This window comes from Oryza brachyantha, chromosome 3, assembly GCF_000231095.2.
Source record: "Oryza brachyantha chromosome 3, ObraRS2, whole genome shotgun sequence".
Classification (NCBI taxonomy): domain Eukaryota; kingdom Viridiplantae; phylum Streptophyta; class Magnoliopsida; order Poales; family Poaceae; genus Oryza; species Oryza brachyantha.
Genome location: NC_023165.2, coordinates 29219266 through 29242264, shown reverse-complemented (window position 1 = coordinate 29242264; position 22999 = coordinate 29219266). Strand labels below are relative to the sequence as shown.

At 42.0% G+C, this 22999-nt stretch overlaps 5 protein-coding genes across 6 annotated transcripts; 2 read left to right on the top strand and 3 right to left on the bottom strand.

Annotated features, from left to right (window-relative positions):
- Nucleotides 1-215: 215 nt before the first annotated feature.
- On the bottom strand, nt 216-3046 carry LOC102712240 (RPM1-interacting protein 4-like). 2 transcript variants are annotated; one of them, XM_006650829.3, is made up of 5 exons: nt 2946-3046; nt 2653-2762; nt 1170-1661; nt 887-1072; nt 216-395 (listed from the first exon to the last, which is right to left on the bottom strand). In XM_006650829.3, the coding sequence occupies exons 2-5, from the start codon at nt 2656-2658 to the stop codon at nt 363-365; spliced, it is 717 nt and encodes a 238-aa protein (XP_006650892.1). In that variant the 5' UTR covers nt 2659-2762; nt 2946-3046; the 3' UTR covers nt 216-362. The 2 variants fall into 2 exon arrangements, with proteins under 2 accessions (XP_006650892.1, XP_006650893.1); XM_006650830.3 differs by having other exon boundaries at nt 2939-3022.
- Nucleotides 3047-6704: 3658 nt separating this feature from the next.
- Nucleotides 6705-10283, top strand: LOC102711958 (B-cell receptor-associated protein 31-like). Its single transcript, XM_006650828.3, has 3 exons — nt 6705-6944; nt 7036-7601; nt 9532-10283. The coding sequence occupies exons 2-3, from the start codon at nt 7316-7318 to the stop codon at nt 9897-9899; spliced, it is 654 nt and encodes a 217-aa protein (XP_006650891.1). The 5' UTR covers nt 6705-6944; nt 7036-7315; the 3' UTR covers nt 9900-10283.
- Nucleotides 10284-10521: 238 nt separating this feature from the next.
- LOC102711684 (actin-related protein 2/3 complex subunit 4) lies at nt 10522-13804 on the bottom strand. Its single transcript, XM_006650827.3, has 8 exons — nt 13620-13804; nt 13265-13330; nt 13098-13150; nt 12492-12519; nt 11738-11812; nt 11528-11632; nt 11122-11211; nt 10522-11038 (listed from the first exon to the last, which is right to left on the bottom strand). The coding sequence occupies exons 1-8, from the start codon at nt 13620-13622 to the stop codon at nt 10949-10951; spliced, it is 510 nt and encodes a 169-aa protein (XP_006650890.1). The 5' UTR covers nt 13623-13804; the 3' UTR covers nt 10522-10948.
- A 181-nt stretch (nt 13805-13985) lies between these two features.
- Nucleotides 13986-18551, bottom strand: LOC102711415 (kinetochore protein NUF2 homolog). The gene is made up of 11 exons (XM_006650826.3): nt 18296-18551; nt 17891-18203; nt 17610-17789; nt 16857-16946; nt 16181-16288; nt 15851-15904; nt 15644-15758; nt 15369-15526; nt 14958-15053; nt 14731-14863; nt 13986-14326 (listed from the first exon to the last, which is right to left on the bottom strand). Exons 1-11 carry the CDS (start codon nt 18466-18468, stop codon nt 14298-14300), a joined length of 1449 nt encoding a protein of 482 aa, XP_006650889.1. The 5' UTR covers nt 18469-18551; the 3' UTR covers nt 13986-14297.
- A 1047-nt stretch (nt 18552-19598) lies between these two features.
- On the top strand, nt 19599-22730 carry LOC102705806 (purple acid phosphatase 15). Its single transcript, XM_040522193.1, has 6 exons — nt 19599-20553; nt 20632-20971; nt 21215-21432; nt 21587-21777; nt 21979-22263; nt 22374-22730. The coding sequence occupies exons 1-6, from the start codon at nt 19971-19973 to the stop codon at nt 22509-22511; spliced, it is 1755 nt and encodes a 584-aa protein (XP_040378127.1). The 5' UTR covers nt 19599-19970; the 3' UTR covers nt 22512-22730.
- The last annotated feature ends 269 nt before the right edge of the window (nt 22731-22999 follow it).

The window sequence follows — 22999 nt, the reverse complement described above, 5'->3', positions numbered from 1 at the left end:
GTTCAAGTTGAGCAACTTAACAGTTTCCACAGAGGAAAAAGGAAATTCAGGCTTAGGAATTTTTACTAACTTGATTTTTTTTTTGGATTTTGTTAAAATCTACCCCTTATCGCACGGATTTAGATACTCATGTCCAAACATGGCCTCCTGTCAAGCAATGAGGCAACGCAGATCCTTCCAAGACAAACGAATCACTCGTTATACAAATGCTAAAATTGCTCAACAAAAATCGTCGAATTCATGTAGATACATGTCCCCAATATCTCAACAACAACAGATTTGGAGGTATTCATCTCACAATGATACATTCAACACAAATTTACGTAGGGCTCTCTGACGGGATTGGCAGGATGACAGTCAGTTCAGTTCTTGAACCAACCGAAGCATGAGCAGCCCTGCAAGGAAGCGATAAACTGAATTAACATAGGAATCGGTTTCACACAATAGCTGTAAAGTGGATCACATTAAAAATATAACCAAATCATACAGTACAAGATTCCTTGCAAACAACCCTAACCAACCTACTAGTAAAACCATTATTTTGCTGTAGCACCAACTTTTTGCAACCATTATATACTCCAGTAAAAACCAGATGTATGGTATAGGGAGTGGGGTTATAAATATTTAATTAGTTGCAATGATTTTGCTGTTAAATTGTCGAATGCACTATTACAAGCAGTAGATTTTATACAATATAAATTGCTGGATAACTATGCATGGTACCATGATCCCTAAAAATCAACTGAGATACACCAAGCAGTATTCAGATACAGAGGTATGATTCTCAATGGTCAACATTGACAAGCTCAAGTGGCAACTGGCATAAGAACAAATTTCTCATCCACACATCCAACCATATATATATTTTTTCAGTAAGCAGACTTACTGTGGATTCATATTTGTGTTGTTGATAGCGTTTCATATAATCTGCCTCGCTGGTAATCACAGGCGCGTTGCTACCAGACTGTTTCTCCTCCCTCACCTTCTCAAATATGTCAGTGAAACCTTCACCTGTAGAAGGATCTTTCTCATCCCATTCTCCAAACTTTGGCACGGCTGATCCTCTCTCAGGCTGCATATGCAATCAACACTTCAGCTAAAGTTGTCTTTATAGTGAATGTATAAAGCACAGTTTACATAATATCATGCATCAAAAGTCAGGGCTTTACCGTCTCATCACCACGGCCAGTTGATCTGAACTTGGACCTTCCAGGTGTAGTGGGAGCAGATCCACGGTTTCCTTCTGATGAACCCCTACGATCCCGTGAAGGAGATGAAACTGCACCCTTGTTTGCAACTCTTGCCTGGTGACGAGGATGAAGGGGTGATTTTTCTATGCCTGTCTTTCTTGCTGCATTGTCGTGGTTAGCATGATCTCCGTATCTATGATTAGGTGACTCAGCATAGGGTTTTCGAACAGCGGTTTCATGCTGACGAAGATCATCTTCTCGGCTTGAGCGTCTTTCATCCTTGGGCTTTCTCACTGCTGGATCAGATCCAGTCTGCAGGGGAGAGGCCTTTGAGAGCGCTTCAGTATCTCCGTTTGGATTAACAGACCTTCCTGGAGATTTACCCTTGCGAGCGTTTTCAAAATACTGTGTGTAAAGGTGCTCACCACGGTCCTCATCCTCCCAGCTTCCAAATTTAGGAACCCCTTTATGCTGGTTAAGTTTAACAAAGAAAGTGTCATATTATCGAATTAAACTAGGTAGATTAAAGAAATGCCTATACTCCAAAAACAGAGTTAAAGGGGAAGAAAACTAAGGTCTACAGCAGACAGCACGCTGATAGTTGAATCTACCAGATTAATTCGTTGCCTTGTCAGTTGCCATTATTTCATATATCACAGGAATTGTAATTCTGCCTAAATAATCATGGCTGTCTAAATCACCTCAATAGGTATTGGCTATTGTAATCATGTGTGCACAACATCAGCTTATGTCAAATCTTCAGCTTTGTTCCATCAGCCAGAATTTACTCAAATACCGCTATCTATACTGCTTGAGAGAACTAGAATGAACTACTTGATCTACTTATCTGCATCTTTTTTTTTTTTGGGCAGGAACACTACAAAAGATGCATTAAAAGGACAAGTCTCAAACACGCAAGTATAGACAAGCTATATAAATTATCACATGCACACTCGCACATTCACAAAGTTGAGATCTTTTCTCTGCACGAGATCGATGCATTAATATATTACTCAGCAGAATCAGCCTTGCAAGCATGCCATGTCAACATTCTTGTAACATTGAATCCGCAACATAAATTGCATCCTTGAATGCATAAAGGCTGGATCTTGGCTTGGATAAGTGCACAACTGAGCAGAAAAGGACAACGCAACCATTTGGGTTTCAATTAGTCACATTTTTTGGGGGAAACAAAAAGATCCAAGGAAAGTAGCTCCAGAACGAAGCAAAAAAGAAAATGATTCCGCAGGATGCAACCTGTCTCCTCACCACTGAGCAAACATATTGGGCAGCGAGAAGAAAGAAATGACAAAGCAGCCATTCCTGCCAAGTTAGAAGCAACTCCAAGAAATCCCACGTGGCAGGAGAAGCGCCCAAGGCGATTCAATCAAACTAAACCGATCCAAGCACGATGCACATCAGAAACACTACTAGCAAGCCGATCAATCGAGCGAGAACTTACGGCCATTTTGGCAGGGAAGCCCCCAAGAACGCCCGAAAGCTCCAAGAACAGCAGCAAAGGTGTCTCCTTTAAGCCTCAGCACGCTGCTCCTTCCTCTAATCCTCTCCCTCCTGGATTCCGACCAAGAATTGTTGCGTTCAACAAGGTGAGGAGGAAAAAAAAAAAAACAAGACGAACAAGTGACGCCCAATAGAAGAGAAGCAGCAGCAGCAGCAGCAGGAGGAGGAGACTAGTAGGAGGAATTGAATAGAGTGAAAGGAGGAAGAAGAAGAGGAGGAGGAGTCACGTTTGACCATTATGGCGTCGGATTCTTGCTGGCTTGCTTCCCCTCCTTCCCGGATGCTGAATGCGGTGGGTGTGGTGTGGTCACTCCCCCTTCCTCTCCTGCACGGCCTGTACCAATCGTCTTAACTCCAGTTTCCCCTGTCAATGCCCATCATGGTGGTGGTTAAGCAGTAACCGCACGCCAAATATCCATTCCTCTACTACGAGTATACCGCCTCACGCTTGCCCTGCCATTGTAAACTGTACTGGAGCATTTACTTGAGAAGTCCAAAATTGATCTCTAAAACTGAATTTTAAGAATTAAGATATAAATATATCTTCAACAAATTACCAAATACATTCCTAATATTTACACATATATAAAATCAGCTTACTTGTGTTCTAAATTTGGAGCGAGAATATATGTTCCTAATATCAGTTATTCGTTTTTAAATTTTTATTAGAGGAGTGCGTAATGTTTATGCCCAATACTTTTTTTAAGATGAATCTAATATAAATTTTTGAAAAATAAAATATTAGCATTCTTTTATAGATGCTCTAAGCAATAAGAACACGATAAGGGGTTGGGTGGTTGTTTGTCTTTTTTTATATTTGTAAACGAAAAATAAAACGTTTATTTATATATTCTTAGCGATTTAAAAGTCAAAATTAAAAAATAAATTTAGATTAAAAAATTATAAAATTAACCCTAAATATAAGATTAAAATTAAAATAATAGCTTATAGCATAAGCGGAAACAAAGGACACGTATCAATATATTCTACTGCTGCTGAACTGCTCAACGGCAGCCGGCAGGTCACCAGATATTCTTTTCTTCGTGGACTTAGCCAATGAGGCCATGTTAGATGTAATGACTAAATTAAAAACCTTAAAAAGCATAGTTGAAATGTTTCTAGTGAGATTATACGAGAAACTTGTGTATATGATATTTTCTATTAAACATATTATCTCAATCATTAGAAATCATACCTATGGAAATTCAAATGGCACCATCTTTCTGTGTTTAGTTATACTTATAAGCCAAATTTAAAATTTTTAATCTTAAATTTTAGAGTTAAATTTTAGATTTTCTTATCGTAGTTTATTTTTTGTCTTGCTGCTAGATTCTTAGAAACATATAATTTTTTTATTGGTAAGTTATTTTTTTACACATATATGTTTGTTTTTCTCTTGCAGGAAACAATGGGTCTAAATCTTCTTTGTAATAAAGCCACGTGCAGATCCCTTTCAAAGATTTTATAAATATTTCTGGGCATAGTACTACTATAATAATATAATGGTAGGATGAGTGATTATACTGTTGCAGCAACGACTTCCCTGGTACTATTACGATGAGACCATTGTTCCGTGGAATTCTCATGATACCGTCGTCCGGGCAGAGCTTTGTTTGGCATGACCGGTCTAATTTGGAGCCTACTGTGGTCCAGTCCGTGATGATTATGAAAAGCTCTTTTCATAATTTCTCTTTTGAAAAGAGCTATTTTTATGAGGCATGCATTGTTCAAAGATATTTATATTCTATTGGTATATAAAAGTAAGGAAATGCATCATTTGGATTTCTTTGGGTTTCGAGTAAACTCTAGAAAATCTCTACATGCAAACAGAGAGAGATTCAGTTTAGATGGGACTTAATGCTAGAGAGGACCATATGTATGGGCCTAAAAGGTATAAAAACAACATTTACTCCAGCTAACAAGCCTAACATTGGATTGATGTTTACAAGGAAAACTTAAATTTTTAACCTTAGATTAATGTTGATTTTATGATTTTTCACCTCGTAACATTGGATTTTATATTGTTAACAATATGTATATAAAAGTTTTATTTAAAACATATTTTTATTTTATAAATATTTGGCTTTTTTATAAAAATGGGGTTGCACATTAAAATGCTAAGCATAATTGAATCACATACTTCATATGATCATCATAGTATAAGTAATAACAGAGATACATATTCTCTGCAGCGTGCTCACTGGTAGGTGGATGCACAGGTTATAAACCCACATATCAGGGCTGTAGTACTACACTGTAAGATCTCAATTCATAACAGAGCACATACTGGTGTACCTCGCAGACTTGCACTGTATCCCTTTTGTCATGTTCACTCTTGTTTGTTTCGAGTACTGCACTGTATATGGACTGGCATGCATCTTCATGTCCCTGAACAGTGAACAGAGTGTGAGAAGATAATAAGATCACCCCAATGCAAGTCTCATGAACACGATTAACTAAAATGACATATCATCTAAAAAGTTTGAAACGAGGATGAAACACTCTTCTCTCAATACATAGTTTCATCTATTGTTGTTTCTTAGTTTACATACAAGATACAAGTTGTCTAGGTAACAGTGCATATAAAAGGTTTCATCCCCACGAAACTCATTTCATCTCTCTTCATTAATACTTTGCCACATCATTAAAAATGCCTACGTGGTACCCTATTTATTTTCCAAAAAACTCTCGTTGTGATTGACCTAAGAGCAAGGCTAATAATATAGCCAACAAGCTGGTTATAAGACTCCTTGTAGTCTTCTTATAGCCCACTCATATAATGTTTATCTATTCATCTTTAATACAGGACCCACATGTCTCTCACATGGTGTCTTGGTTCTTGTGCCTGAGCTGGCTATAAGCTTATAGCCAACTTCTTCTCTCTCTCCTCCATTCTCTCTTCCACATCAGCATTTAACTGGCTTATAGCCTGATATTATACTTGCTAGCCGTAGTTTTACAAAGAGCAGAGAAATAAAGGGGGTAAAGTGGAAGAACTGCCGACAACGCACGAGTCACACTGGCTCAAATTGACAGAAAACGGTGCAAGTCCCCGTACTGCCACGTTACAGAATCGCCCAAAAATGCAGCAGATGGAAGTATAAAAAGGACAGGCGGGACAGTACATATACAGTTGTACATTGCAACTATACCATACTACCCTCTCATCTTAAAAAAACTTCATTTCTAATCGCCCTCTACAGGCATCTTCCGTTTACAGAAATTTTGCAGGAATTTTAAAAAAATTTAACTGTTTTCTTTAAAATTTCCGTAATCCGAAAACGCCCTATACATATGAATAGTCTTCACCTTTGTTCTCTGTTTTTCAAATATTAATGTTTTGTATTCTACTTTATCCAACTCAAGTTTTTGTGGGACAACAAAAATACATCTTACCTTTTAGCTTATGCTTATAAATCAATATTTGAATATTTCAACTTTAAATTTAGAGTTAACTTTAAAGTTTTTTCACCGTAATTTATTTTTAAACATCGATTTTAGATCGCTAAAAATATGTATATAAAATTTTTATTTATAATATTTTATGTTTGTAAATATATCATTTGAATTTTATGTAAAAAAACAAACAATCACCCCTATGAACTAAAACCATAATCTTTTTGGAACGGAGTTAGAAATTGTTCTTGAAAATAAATGCCAGAGGTACTCCTAACAACATGGCCAAACGAAGGGAGTACCATAAGTCGGAGCTCGGAACCTTTGCATATCATGTGCATGAGTTTCTTTGGAATTTCACAAGCGGTTCAATTTTTTTTAAAAAAAAAACCTGCTACTTTATTACCACAAATATAAGTAGTAGTATAAGAAAAGGAGAAAGTATAGTTATCTGAAAGAAAGGTTGTTTTCAGTAAAGTTGCTAATGCATTGCTCGTAGCTTTTTAAAATCCCTTGAAAGTTAAGCATGTCCCTTCAACTTTAGGATTAGCAGCATTAAGCAGCATTATCAATCACAAAAAAGAGAACGGAGCAGGCAACAAGAACTTTCACACTCCCACTCCCCCCTCTCTCTCTCTCTCTCTCCCAGCTGAGCTGCTTGCACGCCGCCCTGCTCGTCGCCTTTCGCCGCCGCCATCTCTCTCTACTCTACTATACTCTAATGCCTCGGCGGCTTTACTAAGTTCTACTTTAGCATCGTACCATAATCTGCCCACAGGGCTACAGATTTCTTGATTGGTTTGAGCTATTGGGTGTGTTCTTGGCAAGAGACGCAAGGTTTGGTTTCTTCGTTTCTCTCGGAAAATTTCCATTTGCTTCCCCTTTTCGGGTTTGGTGTTTTGATTGCTGATGAGCTACCCTTTTGCAGGCCAAGAAAGGTGGCAGGTTCTTTTGTCAATCTCCAATTTTTCCCAGTTAAAAATTTGTAGGTTTTTTTTCCTCTCCAAATTTTCCCAACCGAGGCTACCAGGTGGCCGAGGCATTTGGTGTGGAGTTATTGCAAAAGCAACCTCGATTCCTGCACCGATTGCTCGGTTTGATGCTGAAGAGACGGAGCAAAGGTGCTCCATTTGCTAAAAATCCCAGCTTTCTCAGGGAAGAACAGTAGAAGAAACGACTGGAAGGTTTGGGGTTTGGGTTTTGGGAGGATGATTCAGCTGCTGTTCCTTGTGGTGTTGGCGGAGGCGGCGGTGGCGCTGCTGCTGATGGTGAAGGTGGGGCCGCTGCGGGAGGCGGCGATGCGCGGCGTGGAGCAGGCGAAGCAGGGGAAGGGCCCGGCGACGGTGAAGACGCTGGCCTGCACGCTCTCGGTGATCCTCATGTCCAGCGTCGCCAGCATCCTCAAGATCCAGAACCGGGGGCTCAAGCTCGGCACCGTCAGCCCCATGGACCAGGTGCTCTGGCGCACGCACCTCCTCGAGGCCTCCCTCATCGGTGAGCACGCCATCGCCATTCCCGCCTTCTTTACTTTACTCTTCACCACCATCAGCCCAGCTTTGTTGGTTCTTTACTCAACTTAGTTTTGCGTTGGTAATCGCCCGTGGATACATACTTGGGTGAAGTGTTAGCAAATGTTGATGAATTATGGAAACCAAATGTTGTTTAACCCAGCCCTAATGTTTACTGAAACTACATGGTTTAGATTGCACATTTTGGAGTAAAAGCGATATGATCGTATCATTGAAGAATGTCTGTGTATGTTCAGTTGTTAATGAGCAAGTTGTACTTATGCATTTACGCCAGGTTCCTTGTGGTCAACTGGTAAAGAAATAGTACCATGTTACTGAAGTGGACTTGTTTGGATACAATAAAGACTCCTATTGTTTAGGCTTGTATCAGGTTTTTTGTAGCTTTCATGCTGCATCTAGGTGATAAAAAAATTATGGTAGCACGAATAGAGAAAATCATTTGTTTTTTTAACTATTAGTCTGTTGTTTTGTGGGCATTTAGAATGTCTAACCTCTGTTAATATGTCCATGCCTTTGTGCTGTATTAATCTACCAATAAACCACATCGTGGCAAACAAGAAGAAAGTATTTGAGAAATAAAATGGCAAGTGTCACTGTGTCAGTGTGTGATCATATAGTACAAACCAATATGTAAATTAGCTGAGGGACTATCGTATTTCAAGCATGTTTCAGAAGTCATATGAAGGTTATATCAAGGGACGTTTTTCAACCAAAAATAATCACATTTTGAGTAACTGTAGTACCTTCTACTTTCATTTGGTCGTTTTGGTACAAAGTACCATGCATAGTTTAGCAATCTTATTTATTACAGGTTAGGAATCATGATAGCTACTGTGCAAACTGCCAGTGTAGAAAAATGAGATGGCCAATCTATTGCATGCTTCATGTTTGTGCCGTAGGGTCTGATGTACCAATTTGGAGTTGATATGGGTTTATGCATTGGAAGATTTGTTGGATCTGCAGAACACTATACGTAGAAAACGAATAAAGGTGGAGTGTCACTTTGTCAGCCTGTTCAAACAACGCCTCATGAACACACACTGTACTCACACCTAGAGTTCCTACCCTAGGAATGCTATTAACCAATGAATCATGTAGACACCAATAAAGGTGGTGTTTAGATTGAGAAAATTTTTGGGAGAAGTGTTACGTCAAATGTTTGACCAAATGTCGGAAGGGGTTTTCGAACACGAATGAAAAAACGAATTTCATGGCTAGCCTGGAAATCACGAGACGAATCTTTTGAGCTTAATTAATCCATTATTAGCCCATGTTGGTTACTGTAGCACGTATGGCTAATCATGGACTAATTAGGCTCAAAAGATTCGTCTCAACATTTCTTCCGTAACTGTGCAATTAGTTTTTTAGTTCATCTATGTTTAATGCTTTATTTAGGTGTCCAAAAATTCGATGTGATGTTTTTGGAAAAAAAATTAGGAACTAAACAAGGCCAAAGTAATTGCGACAGTTTGGCTGAAATAAAATACATAGCATGTTGTCTGACCTTTTAAAGCTGTCAGTCCAGTCTGGTCTCTTTCTTTCTGGAAGGTTGGGAGTTTCAGACCTGAACTGATAAAAGTTGGTCATTAATGTCAGGTTGTTTTTCTGAACAATTTATTTCCTTCTGGAAGGTTGGGACTTGGGAGTTTGAAGTTTCAGACCTGAACTGATAAAAGTTGGTCTCAATAGATTATGCTAGGTCAGGTTGTTTCTCTGAACAATTTGAAACCCATGACAATACTCTTACAGATATGTCCAGCACAGCAACCTTTGTGCAAGTTTAGTATTTGTTATGTTCAAAAGTATAGCATTGTCTCTAGGTGTAATTAGGGTCTGCATTGATCGTTTAATCTGGCCAAGCTTAATTGCTTCTAACAGTTGGTCTCTCCTTGCAGGGTTTACTCTATTCCTTGCATTTGTCATTGACCGGTTGCACCACTACCTCCGAAAACTGGTTACACTGAGGAAAGCAGCCAACACATCAAGAGAGGAGGTCGAGAAACTTCAAATGGAGAACCGGTCATTCCATGAAAAGGAGGAGAAATCATCCGGTGAAATCAAGAAGCTTCAGCAAGAGATTGCTAAGCTAAACGAGAGTATGAAGAAGCTGAAATCCGAGTCTGAAGATCACGAGAAGGCGGCATTGGAAGCAGAGGCCCATGTGAACGCCCTACAGAAGCAGTCAGAGGAGCTCCTCCTGGAGTACGACAGGTTGCTGGAGGATAACCAAATTCTGCAATCTCAGCTTCACTACAAAAGCTGAATCAGTTAACCTGGGGCAATGCAACTCAAAAGTGTTCATAACCAAGACTCCCTAGACTTACCAAGTATCAGTGCAGAACAAACGTAGTGTTGGGCCGATGTAGTGTGTGCATTTGTAGCTTTGAGGCACTGTAAAATCCAGGGATAGTGGTGAAATGGATATGGGAAATCCGGCATCAGGTCATCCAGGGCCTTGATATGAAAATCGAACTGATTTTGTGGGTTGTTGCCATGCAGACCTTGGTTTGAAAATCTGAGAACAAATTTCCTACTGAAATGAATGCCCTTTTAGCTTTCCTGAGAAATTGGGCATCGATGGATCGTTTTAATTGTCTGAATAACTCAGTATATGTTTTCCTGAATACTTTGGGCATCAATGAATTCTCTTATTTGTCTGAAAAACACAGTATATGTTCTGGATGCTTTGCAAGCCTGAATAGCCGCCGCCTGCATCTTGGCAGACTTCGACGACGGCGCCATTTTTAGCTTGCTTTCTTCACGGACCGCGGCCGCGACGGCGAGCTTGGTGATGAACTTGCTCGCCGGCTTCTTGCCTAAGCAGAACTGGAAGATGGAACACTGAAATCTTGCCTCTAGGGCTTGCATAGATTATGCTTCACAGAAACTCACACCAATTAAGGCTAATAGATTGAACACTGAAATGAATTTAAGCAGCTAATGCAACTTTGCCGTGGAATTGGAACTGGAGCCAGAGACGACAAGCAAGCAAGGTGCGTGAGCCCCAATTTTGGCATTTCACATAAAACTTGGCCGGCCCAGTACAGAATTGCTGAGCCAAAAGGCCGAAAATATATTCTTCACCTACTACTGCCGATGCCATTGCATCCCCTGATACCTCTTGCCAGGGGCAGACTTTAGCTTGCAATGGGGTCTAGCTGGATCAAGAATTCATATCCTTATCAACACATTTACAAAAGGAAAACAAAATGGTGGAAAGCTCCTTCCAGATTTGCTCGATAAATGCTGAGATAGCACGCTAACAGCGTTAGAATCGTAGGAGTATATTTTTCAAAGGCCACTAAGAATGTTTCATATGAACTGCTTCAGGAATTCAGTTGCCACTAACCGGCCACGTGTATTTACTGAAAGCTTTAGCTCACTGATCTCCTTGTCGATATCCTACAGCATAAATCAGCAGACACAATATGAGTATATGTCACAAAATGTAACAAATATGAAGGTCAAGGAGAACCTTTACTTACCTCCATAAACTGAACTATGAAATCTATAAGCTTATGCTTGTGCATGTCCTCGCAGTGGTAGTTTGTTATTAGGAAACTGATATCATAACCCTGAAAGAGAACACAAATCAAGTTAGCCACTTTGCACTGATGTCATGCCATGGTGTCACTTGATAGTGATACAATGCAGTTTACTCCGAACATTATTGGCAGATAAGAAAAATGGGATGATTGGCTAACTCAAAATGAAAAACATCATTAAGATGGAAATTTCATATGCTAATAAAACTCCATGTCACAACAAAAATAGCATTTGGTTAGACTGATTATCGAATATTGTATTGCTGCGCCTAGTGGCGCTACTAGATGGATCCAATTGAAGACAGCTGAAGATCAAATTTAGCTTTATGGATATATATTGTCATACCTGAACTGGCTTTCTCCTCAACACTTGGAATGCCTCTGCTCTCATTGATAGAAACCTAAGGAACTTCTTTGCAAGAATATTTTCTAGCTCATCTGCTTGTTTAACCTGTCAAATGGTAAACGGAAAAATGTTGATGGTATACCAGATGACAAATGGCTGCTGACATTATCCCAACAAGCATACTAATATCCAACCAGGTTTCATCATTACCTTCATGCTAATGCGAATAGAGTTGATTGAAGTCTCTATCAAACACTTCTCTGCTTCATTGCGGCATATGAGAACCTGTTGAAGGAAATATTGTAGCTCAAGTGATAATTCTGAAGACACTGGAAGCTTATAGCAAACTTTCTATCTAGATGAGCAGAATTGTGAAGAATGGTGCAGGCTACATATGCCAGTGAACTACCAAATGGCAACAGAGAGCTCCAAAAGGAATCACCTTCACATTAACATTAACAACTAAGAATTCAGTAGAGTTCATAAGGGCCAAGTAATATGAGGGCTATCAGACAAGTAACCAAAAACTGTTCCTGCCTTGTGCATATACTTTGTGTCACAAGTTCCAGAGTTCTGTGAACGAAAAATCAAACATAATACACATCATGATGAGCTCTGTGATTTTTGCATGTATGACAAAAACTAACTATATACAAGAATCTTGACATGTGTCATTCATCTTCAAATCCTAAGCTTACCGTCATGGTACAATGATATGCACTGATAGACAAAGGAAAATGATTACTCCCAATTATGTGTTGTAAGTTTTTGAGCAAATGGACTACCATTTGCTTGTAACATTTGTGATTTCTCGCACATCATGTATAATCCAGTAGAGATAATATTTAACTTAAAAAGTGAACAAGTAATTAATGAGTCACTAAATTAAAAGAGAATTACACTACAGTCTAATAACCAGGTGAATGATAGGCTGAATTGGAGGTGATAGTAAGATCCCACTTACAGGATTCAGCAGAAGTTCAGGGCTAGTCCTGGAAAAGTGAATAAAAACAATAAGAAGAAACTGTAATCAGAGAAAAGGGGTATATTCAGCTCGAAGTAAATGTGTAAAAACAAAAGGGGAAAAATGGATGCTCTGCAGGCGAAAAATCATATGTATGACAGCATATGTTTCAGGCCAAAATATACTGGTCAGCATGGGCGTGTGTGATTACAAGTTTATAATGATCCCTCTCAGTTCAAGTGTGGTAACATAGAAATGTAGAGTTCCACAGATATATAAAAGAAGCCAACAATAGAGCTAATGCTCCTTTCTACTCTACATCTTATGAATAATCAGGAATAGGACTGTTTCTAGCATGTGTTCATGAGGTAACAACTTGGTTGGACACCGGGGTCCACAAATGCACCCGGAGAAGAAGAGAATATTGTTCTCTTACAGTAGTAAAGGATACATTGATTTTCGATTACATGCTTAAAGTCCAGTTTGGAAGTTTCTCAAATTAAACATTGCTGTAACAATTTCTCTTGGTCTTGATCAAATTATGTAGAACAGGAACCGGTTAGTGCAGCATCGAATAAACAAAATTCAGTTTGAAGCACGACTTACTTTAGCTCGACCTCTGGTTTGTTGTGCCTCTCGACCTCTTGGCAAGGGAAATTCTAGAAGTAAAGAAAACAACACAAAGATCAAATTACGCTCAGAGAGAACAGAAGACATAGCATAGTGATCAGCATGCAAGGAGTGGTGATTCTCGACGGGGTTTGGTTGTGTACCTGCAGGCACATGGCAGCCTCCAGAGTGTTCCTTATGCAAGTGAGATACAATCTCAGAGTATTTGCCTGCAACAGCACAAACACAATCTGACACACAGACCAAAGAAAAAAAATGAAATCCCGAACCAAAGCGACGATCTCGTCCAACCCCTCTGCAATTGGTGATCGGTTCGTGGAAGGGCTCCATCAACACCGTCAAGTAAACCAGCGGGAGAGGGAGAGTCGGTCCTGAGGCGAGATCTGCCGGTTCCAGGAGGCAGCGGTGGCGGTGGGCGGAAGGGGGAAGGCGCGGCACCAGATCCAGAGAGCGTAACTTGGAGGAGGTAACGGGGCAGAGGGGCGAGCAGGAGCTTACCATGGCAGGCGTGGCGGCGCCGGCGTCCGGGGCGGTGAGGTAGGCGGAACGGCGGCGGGCGGGCGGAGGCGATCGAGTCGAGTCGAGGAGCTGCTCCCTCCCTGCGCGCGATGGATGGGTTCCACTTCCACCCCTCTCGAGGAGGGTGACCTAAGGTAGGAGAAGAACTGCAGAGTGGTGCATTCAACCTAATCTGGACCGTTCATCTGAAAGAGAACGGCTCAGATTAGCTTGGCCGGTGGCTGTTCGTCACAGGAACCAGGGATATAGATGCAGGGTTTCTCGCAGTGCGCTGCAAGCCTGGAAGAAGAAAAGAGCGAGATGGGAGGAATGGAATGAAGAGCATAGCTAGGTTTGCTACACCTTTTGTCCATATCACGCTCTGTGCCAATGCTAGCCATCGTGCATTGCATTTGCTTAGGTAAATACAATTAAACGGTATCAAAGCTTGAGCCACCATCAAGACAGATTAAGCCAGATAATCCAAGTTGCTACTAGTACGACTTAGCAACCTGACAAACATTTCAATTCTAGAATGATTCAGGGCATTTTTACATCACGACATCAGGTAACTCGATCATGAAGAATTCTCACCGGACTTGCACTATATGGCATTTTTACAACCGTGCACTACAAACTACGCTATCTTCTCAAGACGATCAAGTGCATATCCTCATTTCAGGAAGCAGGGCCGTGGGAGGAGTTATCTGTCATTCAAAACAAGGAGAAATGAGTTTCTCTAACGATTCCCATCAAACAAGCCAAAGAGTGGCAGAACTGCCGTGTCCTCCCTCCATATTTTTATGTATGATACCGTTGACTCTTAGAATCACATTTGATCATTCGTCTTATTCAAAATTTATATCTAAATATGCAAAATTATAATGCATAATTAAAGTTTCTATAATAATAAATCATATTATAACAAAATAATTAATAATTATATAATTTTTTTAAATAAGACGAATAGTAAAATATAGACCTAAAAGTCAACGGCGTCGTATAAAAAAAATATGGAGGGGTACCAAACATATCCTGAAATGTTACAGGAACAGCTGAAATGCTGTTAGTTACAACAAGAAAAAGGGCGTCAATTGCAGAGCGATTTAACCTTTCTCAACCGGCAATGATGCAGGTGTATCCAATGCCTCCAAAGCTTGGCGATCTAACCTTTCTAAAGTCTCTTTGCTCACCTCCTCAACTTGTTCCAAGGAAGTGTTAACGTTATCATTGTAGTGGTTAAACTGAAGAAGGATTATATTAGCAAACACATTTTTTCGCAAGGAACAACATTTTTTATTAATGTTCTTAAAAACAGTCCTCTTAATTAAAACATACCGCATGCCCAATTTCTTGAAATTTAGCATATATCCGCTGTTGCTCTTCTGCAGCAGACTTTCTTATTGAATCAGTTTCCAAACATAATTTAGTAGCCTGAAATGGTAGAAAACAATGATATGTATCAACTATCATAGAAAGAAGATAATACATTTGACAAATAGATAATACCTACGTCCCAAAAGACAAATTTGAACTACAGAGATGAACTTATTTTGGGATGGATGAAGTAACATAATCTACAGGCTTTAGCAATTAGGGAGATGGTCAGCATGTGTTCCTGGAGTAACACCAGCACATACAAAAGAGCCTCTCTGGAACCTTTAGATTAAATTCTTAGGTAGTATGTGAACACAAAAAACAATGGTTCAGAGGGGACAAAAAAGTTCAAAGACATTAAATTTGGATCACCTTTGCAGTCGTTTCCTCAACTTCCCTTTCCCGAGGTTCAAGACACTTGAGCTTCCATTCAATTTCCGACCTCAGAGCAGCCAGCTTCTGATTTTCATCTGCTATTATTTGGTCCCTTTCTTTCTCTTTAGCTTTGGCACGCTCCTCTATTTCAAGAACTAATAAAACAAAGGTATCATGCAATAATGTGAGCTGAAAAAGTATTTCCAGAACAGAAATAACGTACACAAAATGAGCACCAGTATACTATAAGAAAATGAGTACACTTTGACAACCTTTTCCATCCCATTCAACCATCCTTTTGTCAAGGGCCTTAATCGTAACGCTTTCATCACTAATCTTAGATTTACGTGCTTTTACTTCTTTCTCAAGAGTTTTGGCAGCAGCAACCTAACAGAAACAATAAGCAAAAGAGTAACTACAGTTTCATCTTAAGATTAATCCAGCTCCAAAATGAAAATAAGCTTTGCAGATGTTCATACTTGTTCTTGTAAAGCCTGCATTTCGGATAAATGCCTCGACAATTTTTCAGAAGCCTGCAAAAGGGAGACAGTATAGAATGCAGTTGTTAATGGCTCTACTGGTCAAGCATCATAACAGCAGTAAGTAGCCAAGTGCCACTCTTGCAGCAAATCAGCCCCACCGCCCACAACAAACAGATTTATCCAAACAGTACAGTGGAATATCAGGAAATCGAATGAATATGAACCAGATAAAGGAACCCTGTATTTGCTAGATATAGTTCCAGCCAATCGACAGAAACAAGTCACCTTCTAGCTTCGGTGTTGTAACAAAGAGTGAAACAGAAGTACCTTACTGTATATCTCCAAAGTGGCAGTTTTCTCTTGAACTCTTTGCATTGCAATTTTCTCGGCGTTCTTCAGCTCAACCCGAGTTGCCTTCCTTTCTTCAAGGGACCTCTGTTATACAGAATAAAATAAAATTTTAGCTAATGCAAGTTTACAAGATAGTTTATATTGCTGTTAGAAAAGCATAGTGTTGATCTCATTAATTCAAATATGTTTATACTGCTGTTAGAAAAGCACTTGCACAGAAGCTACTAAATTAGTGCAAGTGCATCTTCTTCCTGGAGAATAGACAATACATTATCCTCGAGAATCAAGATTGACCATCCTGCAATAACTGCAACTTTTTAATCAACAGATAGCACAGACTCGATACAAAGTTCTTTAGCATTGGGACAATATCAGTCCTAGTAGTGCATGAAAAATAATAGTATTTTAGAATGGCAAATATTTGAAATGTCACTCAATTTCATGTTGTGTGGACAAATACAAAATACCAGGATCGGTACTTAATGATAACCATATAGAGAACGAAATCCATGGCACAAACCAAACAGGAGAACAAATTAAGGAATAAAGCCATCACTGGCAACCACCTATGACTGTGGTGAGTCTGCTCAGGTAATTAAACAAGACTTATTATTCTGCCTGCGGCAATAGACAGAAAGGGAGTAAATCTCACCTGAAGCTTTTCTGGGGATTGAACAATTTTGGCCGATAACTTTGAATTTTCTTGGACAAGTTTCATCAACTCAAAATCTGATTCAGAAATCTGTGTAAAGAAAATATGTAAGCATATAAAGGTAAATGAGTTCGGAACTACTTTCAGCAAGTCAATGAGGGCCATTTCAGTAGTTCATTGTTCACATCTCAGCGATACATAGTACTACCTCCGTCCTGAAATAAGTTCATTTTTTAGTTTTTAGATACAATGTTATGAGTCTTCGTTTTATTTGAAATTTTTTTGCGATTAATATTTTTATTGTTACTAGATGATAAAATATGAATAGTACTTTATGTGTGACGAATTTTTTAAGTTTTATATAAATTTTTCAAATAAGACAAATGGTCAAAGCATTGGACACAGAAATCAAAAAATGACGTTATTATGGGACAGAGATAGTACTAGCTAAATACAACACTGCTTAGAAACAACTGTCAAGCATCTAAATGTAAGAGTTTCAAAGTCCAAACTACTATTTTGGCCAATTATACGCAAAATTGCCCTATCCTTCTGGTTTGTGGCCCTATTTGGCCTGGATCACTTCTAACGTTTATAACCAACAGAACATGGTGCTACAATGGTATAATTATATTCAGAAAGTCAAGAAGTCAGACACTCCAACCTAGAAGAGCATTTGGCCTGATATTACATGATCAAGTGAAAATATACAGCACTGTAGTCAAAGCGGGAATAGGAGTGCGATGTAAGCACCTTTCTGAGAGTCTCCTCTTTCTTCTCATGGATGGCATTTGCGTTTGCTCTCAGCGCCAGCTGCTGTTTGTTGTACTCGACAAGCTTTTGCTTGAGGGAATTTACCTTCGCCTCCAATTGCTGGACCATCGGCTCCTCCATTTGCGCCGCAAGCTCGTGATCCGCAATCGCCTTCTTATGCTGTATGCAAGACAGAACGAAACAGAAGAGAAAGCTGATAGCATTACTACGCGTCGTACGATTTGAGTATGTCATCGAAGAGCTCGGCATCGAAATCGAACCTCGGCGATTTTGGCCTTGAGCTCCATGTCGCGCTCATCCGAGTTGGGGAACTCATCGATGATGGGCTGCAGGAGGGCGAGCTTCTCCTCCCTGTAGTAGAGGAAGTTGACGAGGGCGCTGAGGACCTGTACAGCGCGGCGCGGGTCGGGGCGGAGGAAGTCGCGGAGCGTGAACCCGGGAAACTGGATGGACTCGAGGAAGGCCCGGGACTTGCGGTGGAGGCGCAGCACCCGGATGGCCTCCGCGTGGTGCTCAGGGTTGTCGAGCGACGCCAGCGCGTTGAACCCTAGCTGCTGGTCGAGGTCGCCATCCCTGCACCCAAAAAAAAAGCCCTAGAGATCAACAACCAAGCACCATCCCGCTACCGAGGGGCAAACAGAGGAGGGGGGGGGGGGGAGGGGCACCCGGTGGGATCGACGACGGAGGCGAGGAAGTTGGAGAAGACGGCGGGGAGGAGGTCCGGCTGCGGGTTGGTGATGTCCTCCGCGCGGAGGTTGCCCGGGGCGAGGCCGTATGCGTGCAGCTCCTCGGCGATCTTCGCCGGCGCCATCTCCGGGAAGGAGAAATTGGAAGACATCTTCCGATCTCCTTCGACGCCGCTCTCTCGCTCGCCGACTGGCTTCCCTCCCCAAAATCCCCAAATGCCGGCGTTTTTTCTTTTTTTCCTTTTTCCCGCTCAGTTTTCCCGCCTTGCGGAAACTGAAAAGGCGGAAAGTTAGGGGGGGGTCCTCGTCCTTGATTCTGGGGCCCAAAGCCCATTCTAATTCCAAATTCGGCCCGGCCCAATATGAGCGTGGTCGTTAATGGCGGTTTCCAGAATTCCAGCCCGTGGACCTCGCGTCTCGACGATCGCATCAGCCGACGGGAGCAAAGTTTAGACGGGATTTCCTCAAATTTTTTGCACCTAAGATTTAAAAGTTAAAATGTGCCAATTTTAACTCGAAATTTCTCACTTCAAGTATCAGCTGTCACCTCTGAAGCTCTGTCTCGTAATGATTTCATTCCTTAGTTCATCTCACTATAAAATTAACTTAAATTTAAGATTAAAAATTCATTTTTTTGGCTTATATAAGCATAATATAAGATGAGGTTCTATATTTATTTTAAGAAAGACGTAGATACAGTTAACAAGGATGGTTGAAATGACGCCTCCATTGCTGAATTTAACCGGCTTCAAAACCCAGGCAGAAAAGAAGCAGCAGTGTATCAGCTGCTTCGTCTGCAATTCCGCATGCTATTGTTGAAATCATTAAAATTAGGCCTGTTTAGTTCCTAAAAATTTTTCAACATCGTATCGAATTTTTGGACACCTAAATGAAGCATTAAATATACATGAACAATAAAAATAATTACACAGTTACGAGGGAAATCGTGAGACGAATCTTTTAAGCCTAATTAAGACGTGATTAGTCATAAGTGCTATAGTAACCAACCTAACGACGGATTAATTAGACTCAAAAGATTTATCTTGTGGTTTTTAAGCGAAATTTAAAATTTATTTTATAATTAAAATGCATTTAATATTTCAAATATCCGTCAAAAACTTAATGTGATGTTTTTTTAAAAATTTTGTAATCTAAACAGGACCTTAACCGGTTGCTTCTAGAGCAGCGGCATATCGCCGCGCGTCACGTCGGCGGCCATCCCGGTAGGCGGCGATGAGATGACACATGCAATCTTCCAGCGAATCAACGGCGAGAGACACGAAGAGGAAAAGCTAGCGCTTTCTCATGGGTCGCCATGTGATGTGATGACGACCATTACCGAAACGGCCCAAGCACTCGCTCTGACCGCCATTGCCGACCGGCCAATCTCACCGCCGCGGCGGAGGCCCGCATCTTCTCCCATGACGGCGGAATATTCCTCGCAACCATCCAAAAGCGGAAGTCCGGCGACGTGTGCTCCATCTTTTTCCTCTAACGGCACCACGGCGTTATCCATTTCAGACTTGTGAGCTTTTCAACTGCCTGATTTGTTGTGGTCTCAGCAAGATCCATCTTTTTCATTCTGAGATGGGATAAATGCCGTCCGAATTTCGCATAATTTGAGATGGATTCATCCACGTATAGTATGTAAAAAATGCGATATTCAAATTGCATGTTCAACAGTGGCGGTGGCGAGCAAGGCAATCCCCTTATAAATTTCCCTCCAAAATTCGCTGTGATTCCTCACACTACGCGCCCATCGATCTCGCGCCATCTGGCCCATCTCACAATGCGGAGGAGGGGCTCGCTTCTTCTGCTGCTCGCGGCGGTGGCCGTCGTGGTGGCGGCGGCGGAGGCTGCGCCGGCGTCGACGTTGGCCGGTCCGTCGCGGCCGGTGACGGTGCCGCCGGGGGACAGGGGCCACGCGGTGGACCTGCCGGACACGGACCCCCGGGTGCAGCGGCGGGTCAAGGGCTGGGCGCCGGAGCAGATCGCCGTCGCGCTCTCCGCCACGCCCTCCTCCGCCTGGGTCTCCTGGATCACGGGGGACTTCCAGATGGGCGGCGACGTCAAGCCGCTCGATCCCGCGGCGGTCGCCAGCGTCGTGCGCTACGGCCTCGCCGCCGATTCGCTGGTACGCCGCGCCACCGGCGACGCCCTCGTGTACAGCCAGCTCTACCCCTTCGAGGGCCTCCAGAACTACACATCCGGCATCATCCACCATGTCCGCCTCCAAGGTTATGATTCACTTCGGCTTTCGTTGCAATTTGCGTTTCTACAGCAAGAATCAAATGGAAGATGCGTGTGATCTGCAGGGCTTGAGCCAGGGACAGAGTACTTCTACCAATGCGGCGACCCGGCCATCCCGGCGGCGATGAGCGACGTGCACGCGTTCCGGACGATGCCGGCCGTCGGGCCGGGGAGCTACCCGGGGAGGATCGCCGTCGTCGGGGACCTTGGCCTGACCTACAACACCACCTCGACCGTCGATCACATGGTGAGCAACCAGCCCGACCTGGTGCTCCTCGTCGGCGACGTCAGCTACGCCAACCTCTACCTCACCAACGGCACCGGAACAGACTGCTACTCCTGCTCCTTCGCCAAGTCGACACCCATCCATGAGACCTATCAGCCTCGCTGGGATTACTGGGGAAGGTTGTGATCACTAACCCAAAAACTGAATCTTTATTCTTAAACTCTGAACATTTAGCACTGAATCTTTTTTTCTGGAACTCTGAACATTTGTCACTGATTTTCTTTTCTGGAACTCCGAACATTTAGCACTGAATCTTTTTTTTTCTGAAACTCTGAACATTTAGCACTGAATCTTTGTTCTGAAATTCTGAACATTTAGCGATTTGTTCAGAATGGTTGATCTGTGGATTGGTCTCGCTGAAGGTACATGGAGCCGGTGACGTCGAGGATTCCGATGATGGTGGTGGAAGGGAATCACGAGATCGAGGGGCAGATCGAAAACAAGACATTCGCATCGTACAGCTCCAGATTCGCGTTCCCGTCGACAGAGAGCGGATCGTTCTCTCCGTTCTACTACTCTTTCGACGCCGGAGGCATCCATTTCATCATGCTCGCGGCTTATGCTGATTACAGCAAATCAGGTTTGCATTCAGTTCAGCACCCATACAGTAACAACAATCTGTAATCACTTCATACAATGAAACATTTCTTGTAAGATTGGATTAGACAGTAGTGATTGATATGCTTGAGTTCAGATGAATGCTTTTTGATCTTCACCTGCATAAACGGATTCAGGGGAGCAGTACAAATGGCTGGAGAAAGACTTGGCAAAGGTGGACAGGTCGGTGACCCCATGGTTGATCGCCGGCTGGCATGCTCCATGGTACAGCACCTTCAAAGCTCACTACAGGGAGGTAGAGTGCATGCGAGTGGCCATGGAGGAGCTCCTCTACTCCTACGCCGTCGACGTCGTCTTCACCGGCCATGTAAGTGAATGTTCGAGTGTATAAAGTGGATTGTTTGTCTTTCCGTATTAGTTTAGGCTTTTGGATACATGGTATCAGAGCAGACGATTTAGTCTCGTCGCGGTGTAACTGGTCGGTGAATGCAACTTAACAGAGTTGAACATGTACTGAAAACTTGCTGCTGATGCATTCTCTGAAAATCTGAATGATGGTGTCACTCAGGTGCACGCGTACGAGCGTTCGAACCGGGTGTTCAACTACACGGTGGACCCGTGCGGGCCGGTGCACATCTCGGTCGGCGACGGCGGCAACCGGGAGAAGATGGCGACCACCTACGCCGACGAGCCGGGACGCTGCCCTGACCCGCTGTCCACTCCGGACCCCTTCATGGGCGGCTTCTGCGCCTTCAACTTCACCTCCGGCCCGGCCGCCGGCGCCTTCTGCTGGGACCGCCAGCCCGACTACTCCGCCTACCGGGAGAGCAGCTTCGGCCACGGCATTCTTGAGGTTTGGCGTATCGCCATTGATGAGATGAAATCTTTATGTTCGGATGATCCATGAACTGCACACATCACAATTTGATTGAGATGGAATCGAAAAATCTTTGGTTGCTGCAGGTGAAGAACGAGACGCATGCGTTGTGGAGATGGCACAGGAATCAGGATCTGTACGGCAGCGTCGGTGATGAGATCTACATCGTACGGGAGCCGGACAAGTGCCTGCTCAACTCCAGTAGAATAGCTTACTATCGATAATTTCTTTTTTTGTGCTTCTTCTTCGAATAGCCAGATTAGGCTGGCACGTTTATAATCCTTCACTAGCTAGGAATAACACTGTAGCAGTCTCGAATTTGTCAGATAAAAGCGACCGGCATGTCTGCTGTTGCATGCGTATTCTTGTAAGATAATCTGAATCTGAATATTGAAACTGCATTGTTCTTTTGTAATGTATACCTGTAGAAAATCTGAAAGGAAGCCTCGCAGAAAATAGGACTACCCCATTCTGTGCTGTTTTTTTTTTTTTTAGATTCGTCTCTCAAACTGGATTCATCTTTACGGCAACATCCCTGTGGAAATTAGTACGAAGCCTTCACAAGATGTACCTAAACATGCGAAATTCCCAAAAGAAGACAAGTACTAACTGCATCCCAAAATATAACAACTTTCAGAATAGTGATAAATCAAACATTTTAAACTTTAAATACTTATAGAAAATCAGAAGAGCCGATAATAATAAAAAAAAT